The sequence below is a fragment of the Cyphomyrmex costatus genome, unplaced genomic scaffold (genome assembly GCF_001594065.2).
Source record: "Cyphomyrmex costatus isolate MS0001 unplaced genomic scaffold, Ccosl1.0 scaffold205, whole genome shotgun sequence".
Classification (NCBI taxonomy): domain Eukaryota; kingdom Metazoa; phylum Arthropoda; class Insecta; order Hymenoptera; family Formicidae; genus Cyphomyrmex; species Cyphomyrmex costatus.
The window spans coordinates 935,408-943,819 of record NW_017276095.1 but is presented as its reverse complement, the minus strand read 5'-3'; the positions used below and the strand labels follow the sequence as shown (position 1 = coordinate 943,819).

At 28.0% G+C, this 8,412-nt stretch overlaps 1 protein-coding gene across 1 annotated transcript; it reads right to left on the bottom strand.

Moving 5' to 3' along the window:
* Nucleotides 1-4,924: 4,924 nt before the first annotated feature.
* Nucleotides 4,925-7,420, bottom strand: RpL6 (ribosomal protein L6). The gene is made up of 4 exons (XM_018539084.1): nt 7,377-7,420; nt 6,545-6,781; nt 5,454-5,727; nt 4,925-5,328 (listed from the first exon to the last, which is right to left on the bottom strand). The coding sequence occupies exons 2-4, from the start codon at nt 6,779-6,781 to the stop codon at nt 4,982-4,984; spliced, it is 858 nt and encodes a 285-aa protein (XP_018394586.1). The 5' UTR covers nt 7,377-7,420; the 3' UTR covers nt 4,925-4,981.
* Nucleotides 7,421-8,412: the final 992 nt, after the last annotated feature.

Below are 8,412 nucleotides of genomic sequence, written 5' to 3'. Positions count from 1 at the left end.
TCGGTTCAATAAAAAAACAATTCAACAATTCCTCCGTCGGGATCAATAACGGATGAAAGCTGATTGGACCGGGCTTCGCCAATCGGGATTAGTCGCAGTGTCCGAGGGGATGGATTTTGCGGATTCTGCGCCCTGGAATCGGCGATTCCATTGGTTCCGCCGCGATCAAGGGGGTTGTAACATTTTATCAGGATGCAACTTTACTAGATATAAATGCTCCAAGTAGCAGGAACTCTTGCACCAAATAAAATAAAAAAAAAGATGACGGCGACTTTTGTCGTGTTCTTTTTAGCGATATATATTTTACCACGACGTACATACAATGGAGCTTTCCCGAACATCGAGAAAATTCTGGTCGTGTACTTTTTTTAATTGATATATATAGGTTACGAAAAAAGTCACTCCAAGTCTGCGACAGCTAAAGCGATACCGCGAACATTTATTCAATGGCGCATTTTGAATGCGCGTCTGTTCGTCGGAAAATGCAAGAAGCAGAAAATGAGAACACTTGCATAAAAGAGTAGAGTGAAATAAGGTCAACGATGGATAGATAAAATAAAAGAAAGAAATAAAAGTGCCGTTTTTCTTCTATTAAGTGAAATCTAGAATTCTTGCTAGAATCTTTGCTAGGAAAATATTGTTTATTATTATCCTTAATTAATACTTTAATTAATACTTTAATTATCATGTCATTTATATCTGAATGAGGCATAAAATTTACGAGAAACTTGAGTCGTCACTTTTATTTGGATGATTTTATTTATTTGATCAAGAATATTGTTTTTATTAAATATTTAAGAGTTAAAAAAAACAATATAAATTATATTAAGAAATAAAGAAAGAAATTTTTAAATGATGTATCAGTTAGATTTATTAAATTCATTTTTCTGAAATTAGCTTAGCAAAGTGTTAAGTAGCGTGTTACTTAATTTTCTTGGATCTTGGGTGTTTCTATATAATTGCGTGTGAATTAATTACTACACGTATGTAGATTTTTAATTAAGCGCCGAATTTTTTTCTCAGATTCGAAACGCAAATTCTACTAAACTACCGCAGTAGTATCATGAGTTAATGTGACTAACAATTTAACAATTCTTTATGCTCTTTATGCATCTTTCATTTATAACACAAAGTCGACTGATTTGGACCACACATTGTCGCTTATATTTACTTTGTGTAGAAAAATTTTTTAATATAAACTCGGAGATAACTTTACGCAATTGCTAATGTATAACAAATATTCTTTATTATAAAAGATAAGATATTTGCTTATCTTTTATAATAAAGAATATTTGTTATACATTAGCAATTGCGTATATATAAAGTTATCTGCGCCTGACTCTTTATAGTGCCCTTTCTCTCAGAGTTTATATTTGATTTATACAGGAGTTTTTGTTATTAATTTATTATAAGTTTTAAAATTTTTTAATCTGTATAAAGGCTATTGGAATAACACTTATTATTTAAAACATAAAAAGGAAAAAATTAGCCTATCTGAGCCGTCACAAGTTGTTTTTTGTGTACAAAGATTATATTGTTCAATCCAAATAAAAATACAGACGTTTCAACATCAAATTATGTCCTCTTCAAGTATAAATTGTATTAATACAGAAATTATATGAATTAATGAGTGTCAAGTTACAATAAAATAATTTTCGTCAAAAATAAAGTCATTGTTAACTAAAATTGTTCTTTCCATCTGTAGTATCTAGTTAGATACTCAAACTATAATGGAAGTCACTATAATAAAGTTGAAAAATGAGCAATAGTTCAAAATTAATTCTTTAAACTTGTCAAAATAATAAATTTAAGACTTACTTAAGAACAATTTTACGATGCTCCTTAACAATTAGAATCAAGAACGGTCTATCCATGTTGAGAATTCATATGTAAGTGAGAGATCAAAGATAATCGAGAAGTATATAATAAAAATAAAGTCAAAATAAAAATGAAAACATAATAAGATAAAAATATAAAAGTGTAAAGAATGGGAGAGACATATATTTATATACAAAGAATGTCATGATATAAGGGATCTAAATCGATGTCGCTTTGTATATTTAAACCGTTACTTTGTTTTTTAATAAAAATGGCTTCTGAGATCAATCGTCTATTGAGAACTTTTTCTTCATCTAATATTTCTATTTCTTCCCAATTAAAATCGTGGTTATAATCTAATCTGTGTTCCACGATTGAGTTTTGCTCCGTATTTTTATTAATGTGACTACGATGTTTATTAATTCTAGTTTTTAACAGGCGTTTCATCTGACCAATGTGTGATGCACTGCAATCTTGTTTATTTTATAGACTACATTAGATTGTGATTATAAAAGAGTTTAATTTGTTCATACCCACGTATACCAATCTAATCGCTCGATTATTTAAAAAAAATTTTTTTAATCTTTCAGTGATCGACGGAACATATGATATGGTAAAAAATTGTTTTTTACCGTTTTCCACTGATAACTCACTATCATTTCCTTTCGTATCATCTTTATTCAATTGCTGGAATCTTTTTTTTAAATATTTATTTATTTATTATTTGAAAAATAACCGGTAAAACACAGATGACTTCAGACTTCTCTTAAAGAAATTTTGGGACAAATACCGAATCTTGATTCGGTGATAAATTACAATTTCATTTTTATTTGCTTGTATAATTTTGTATAATTATTAACAGCAGGATCGACTTAAAATGGATTTTGAATAGAAAGAATAGTACTTTACAATAATATTGGTTAAAATTTTGATGAAGTTTCGGTAAATGTTTAATAAAGTAATAAAAATAGTCGAAACGCGTTATTTTTTCGACATAAAATCCAATTTATTTTGAAAAGAATTCGACGTGCTACGCAAATTCTACGACTACATTTGGATTCAACACGCAAAAATGTATAAGAAACCACTAAAAAACAATTTGATCCCTCCTCCCTCATTTTTACGTGTTGCAGGCTTGTGTGAAATCGATAAGCAAAACGTAATGTTATTATACATTACATAAAATGTAAAAATTTGTGGGAATTGAAATTGCGAAATTTGAGAAATCACGAAAATTAAGATTTTCAAAAAAATCAATACAAATATTCACAAATTTTTGTTAATAAAATTCTCATTAATTACTACAAAAATCGCAAAACTGAAAGATTTTTTTATTTAACATTATAATCAAAGATATATTAACGGCTTTAAGAATAAATCTAATAAAAAGAGGTAAGAAACCAATTAAGAGCCGCTGTATAAAAATTATTTTGAAAAACTAATGTGCAGACATTTCGACCAATATTTTCAGTCTTATTCAATGCTATATGAGCGAAGATAACATTGGGCTGTTTCTAATTCATAATGTCCAGTTAGTAGACATGAATCAATTGTTAGAGGAAACGATAAAATATTTTAAATATAAAGCTTTTAATATGTACAACTTTGAGTTATAAAAATTTAGTAATAAAAATAATCAATATAAATCAGAAAGGGCGATATAAGAATCAAACAATAAAATTTCATTTAAAAATAATACTAAACTGTTAGTACATTTAATTAAAATGTTAAAAGTAAAAAAATATATAAATATAAAAATTACTTAAAATTAAATACATATCGCTACAAGTTTCAGCTCTAGGTTTGAGCCCTCCTCAGACATTAAAAAACTTGTAGCGATATGTATTTAATTTTAAGTAATTTTTATATTTATATATTTTTTTACTTTTCAAATTTTAATTAAATGTACTGACAGTTTAGTATTATTTTTAAATGAAATTTTATTGTTTGACTCTTATATCGCCCTTTCTGATTTATATTGATTATTTTTATATTGAGAGTCCTTGTTTATTTTCATCTTATTTGTTTTTGTAATAAATTTATTTAGAATTGTACATAAAAGCTTAATATTTGAAATGTTTTATCATGTTGTCTAATAATTGGTTCATGTATTTACTAATTGGTATATTATACATTTACCTTAATATAAATAACGTAATTACTAAAATATATATAAATATATGTGAATCCTAACAAGATATAATTCTCATGCATTATAAACGCATAGAGCTTGTAGTATGGTCGTGTTACCGCAAAGGTGTAAATTTACGGAAAAATTAGAGACCTATCTAGTAGCAAGGTGTTATATGACAATAGTTAATTGACAGATTAATTACTGTATAAACGCTAGTTCTCTTACACAAATAAAAATTTTTGTTACTATACTATTTTTCAATTAAAAGTATTTCAAATATCCAGCCCTGCTGATAACCTACATTCTCAGATATTCAACATATAAAATATTTATGATAAAGCTCAATAAGTATTAAACAACTAATGTAATGAAATAATTGCCCTTATTTCATTATATTAGTTGTTTAATACTTATTGAGCTTTATCATAAATATTTAATTCACGCGGGCGAAATCAATGCGTTTAAATTTCAAGTAAATTAAGGGGACGTTATTTCAGATTATTAGAGTTGCGTTTCAAGACCGAAGATAGTTTGGCGCGCAATTTTGAAGGGAATTTTCAGATAAAGTTGCGTTTCAAGACCGAAGATTGTTCGGCGCGCAAGTTGTAAGGGGGGGGTGGGGAATACATATATTACTTTGAATAGTATATTGCGAAGAATATTACTACGTCGACCCCGCCATCAGAGGTCTATAGATATTCGCTAAGATTCTCGCAAGTGCTTTGATACGCGTATATATAGAATCTCGATTTAATAACTAAAACAGGCGTCTAAGGTAGACTTCCACTACAATGCCTTATTGATGAGTCCAGTAGTGGAAGTTGGGACGAAACGCCATAATTACGTGATATTCTTCGCAATATATTAGATTGATTTAAAGATTTTAACGAAAATTGGCTCATTGTCCTTATTTCAACATATAATTTTAAGTAATAAAGGACAAAAGAGAGAAAGAGAGTAATATATAAAAGATAGATTTATAATTTTGTATTTATTTCCTTGGAAAATTCGAATTATAAGCACAGAGAATTAAAATTTCATTCTGTGTGGATACTGACTGCTTCGTAATCCAAACATTGCCGACAGATATGTGAACAGCAACTTCTTATCTGAATGTTTCTTAATAGCATCAATCACCATTTTGTCAACTATTTTCTGGTCAGTCTTTCTCTGATCGCTCGCTTTATATTCTTCCTTCTTTTTACTGAAGATGTCACCTTCTTCTTTCTTGGCGCGCTTGTCACGTTTTCTTTTGAAATAATCATCATTAATGTGATCAGGTAATTTGACGCCTTTGACACTCAATTTCGTAGAGGTAGCGATCACGTAATTTTGACTAACTCTTCGCAAAGGACAGGCATTGATCAGGAATGGTCCTACAATAATTTGTTAATAATTATTATAGATTATAAATCTTGTTTTAATTTCATAAAGTGTCTAATTTCAATAGAGTATCTATATATTACACAAAATGTAAAATTTAGTAATAAACATAATATACCAGTAATCAAAAGCAAGCCACTCTTTAATTGTTTCAAGAAGACCACTCTCTTTCCTTTATGAGGACCAGCCAAAAGAATACAGATTGTTCCTGGTGTCAGAGTAGGTCTCAAATAACGCCGATGTTCATGGAAACACTTTTTAGCGTGATGCACAGTAACTCGATCAGCAGTAGGATAATTTGCGCGTCTTTTCTTCAAAAGTACAATACGCTTCTCTCCATTCTTGTCGCCACCAATTTGCTTTTCGACAGTCAATGGTTTCTTGGGCTTGACCTGTGGTAATGCATCAATAATATCAAATTTATATTTGATAATTTGGAAATATTGACATACAAAATATTATTGCTTAATTATTTATGATATGTTTCCAGCTTAAGAGTTATAGAAAAGGAATACTGAATACACTCAGGTAAAATCTCCAGCTTTAACAACAATATCGGTATTGTTATCATTGCACAAATAGTACACAAATCATGTAACCACAATGCAATAATACCAAACTGCCATTAAGAATTACGGAATAAAGATATAGACAATATTTTATTTTAAATTATCATTTTTTCTTATTTCAAATTTTTAGCAACACGGTTAAATAATATACCCTGAATTTTTGAACACACACTCCTGTAATAAGTTATTATGATTATTACTAATAACCATAATTCTAAATTACTCAGAAAACAAGACACCAATGTTGATACAATACTATAAAAATTTAAAACATGCATAATGTTCAACATTATATATAATTCATATTTAATTAATAATTACTACAATAAGCATGTTTCAAGAGACATTGAAAACATATTTTAACAGTTGTGGCTTGTAAAAATATACGGAACTCTTATTGAAGAAATTGAAGATTGATCTCTTCTTAAATAAATTAATCTGCCTCAAAATTAAATTTTAGAAAACTTACTTAAAAAAAAAAAAAAGATTTTTTTAGAGCAAAAAAGATTAATTTTTTAGGTAAATAAATGAAGATTGTATGCTTCTAATCTAATGTTTACTTTATAATTAAAAAAAAATATTAATTATCTAATATACTTTTTATATTAATATACTTTTTAATTAATAAGTAATTGCTTACCTTTTTTGGAGTTTTCTTCTCAAGAAATTTATAGATAGCCTTTTTGTGGAACATGCGAGTACGACTAAATCTGTAAACACCATTTCCTAAGTCATAATTCCTTGGCTTTCCTCTTGCAGGCTTTCCCTTGCTCTTTGCACCTTGTTTGGCTGTAGCTGGAGCAGCTGCAGCTGAAGCAGCTACAGCTGGAGTAGCTGCAGCCTTCTTCTGAGGAGTTTGGACTTTTGTGTCCACCATCTATAAAAAAAAAGGTAAATTACGTTTAATTAATAAAGAAACAAGTCTTTCTATATAGGCAATTAAATATATCTTGAAATTAGATACAATAAGTGTTTTTTTTTAAATGAACTTTTTGACCCGTTTATTTTTTTCTTTAATGTGAAGAGAAAAAGAAGAAAGATAAACCGTACATAAACTTTAATTAGAAAGAACAGGAATAATTATTTTATTGTTGTATACACAGCATCACTGTGGTTTAGAGGTTATATAAGGTTATGCTACCATGTTTCATGTGCAGAATATATACGAAAAGAAACAAACTTATTAGCAGTAATTCATAAATAGTTGACATTACAACTGATCTCTATATATAAATTCAAAAAGAGTAAAACATATTACTATTTATTTATAATTTAAAATATCAAACATAAAGAAAGCATATGTATACTTGTCGGAAAAACAAAATTAACTCTTAACATCGCGAAAATATAGCGTTGTTCGTAGAGATTAGATCCAAATTATATGATATTTAAGTACAAATTACAATATATTCTTCTTATAACAATCAGATTCCTTTGATTACATTTAATTAATCATCATATAAATATCTTACCGTAAAGCAAACAGCCAAAAGAACCAAAAGAACACGCTAACCACTACACCTATTAGAACAAATGTGAACTATGATCGATATAAGTATCGATGTAGAGCGAGATATATCGATAATAAAATACATTCCAAATCAATAAAAATAATCACATTTTCAAATTTCTCGCAAAATATAATCATTGCAATTACTAAATTATCGTAATAATGTTATCATAAATTTTAAAAATGATATTACCTTTATATACTCAGTAATGATGTGTGGGCTAAATGATCATTTTTTATTAACAATTAAAACAGTTATCAGTTATATAGGTGAGTAGTTGTACAACATAAATATTTATATATAAAGAAGAAAAAAAAGAATAACTAATAATATAAAAATAATAAGGAAACACAAATATAAAAACAATTGTTAAATTCTGTAACTGTAATAGTTACATTTTAGTAATATAGCAAGATAAAGACTCTTGAAAGGTCTCTAAGCAGCATCGCAGACGCTTCTACTGGCAAAAAAGATAAATAATAACTACTTAAACATTACTATTTACTTTTTATTTACTTATAAAATAAAATTTAAGACTTGATAGAAATAACCGTTTAATTTCGTTAACTATTATTTTTCAAATTTGATAAAGATTACTAAAGTTATTTCTTAATAACGGCTATTCAGTAACAAATAAAATAATATCCATCATAAACCTTGTAGTTATCTATTACTATGTCTTTTTCTTCGGATGTATGATAAAGGATTAAATTTAACGTGTATAAAAAGATAAAATCCATGTAACATAAATATTAATTATTCATTTTTTATTCCATTCTTCTTATATTCTTTATCTCTCAGATATATTTCCTCGTACAACTACAATATTCAATAAACTTTTACAAATGCAATGACGCAGGGGAATGACGAATTTAGAGATCTCTCTATTTCGCTCCCATACGCTATGTCGTAACTCTACTCATGCACCTTACACACGTACATACACTACTCAAAGGTCTTTTATCGTGTGGCGTTTAAAAACGCAGTCTCACTGTAC

Excerpts from the sequence above, each read along its gene's own strand:
- RpL6 (XM_018539084.1), bottom strand. The coding sequence starts at position 6,781 with ATGGTGGACACAAAAGTCCAAACTCCTCAGAAGAAGGCTGCAGCTACT. Across the intron at positions 5,728-6,544 it reads AGAAGAAAACTCCAAAAAAG|GTCAAGCCCAAGAAACCATT; the intron begins GTAAGCAATTAC and ends GCATTACCACAG. Across the intron at positions 5,329-5,453 it reads TGGCTTGCTTTTGATTACTG|GACCATTCCTGATCAATGCC; the intron begins GTATATTATGTT and ends AAATTATTGTAG.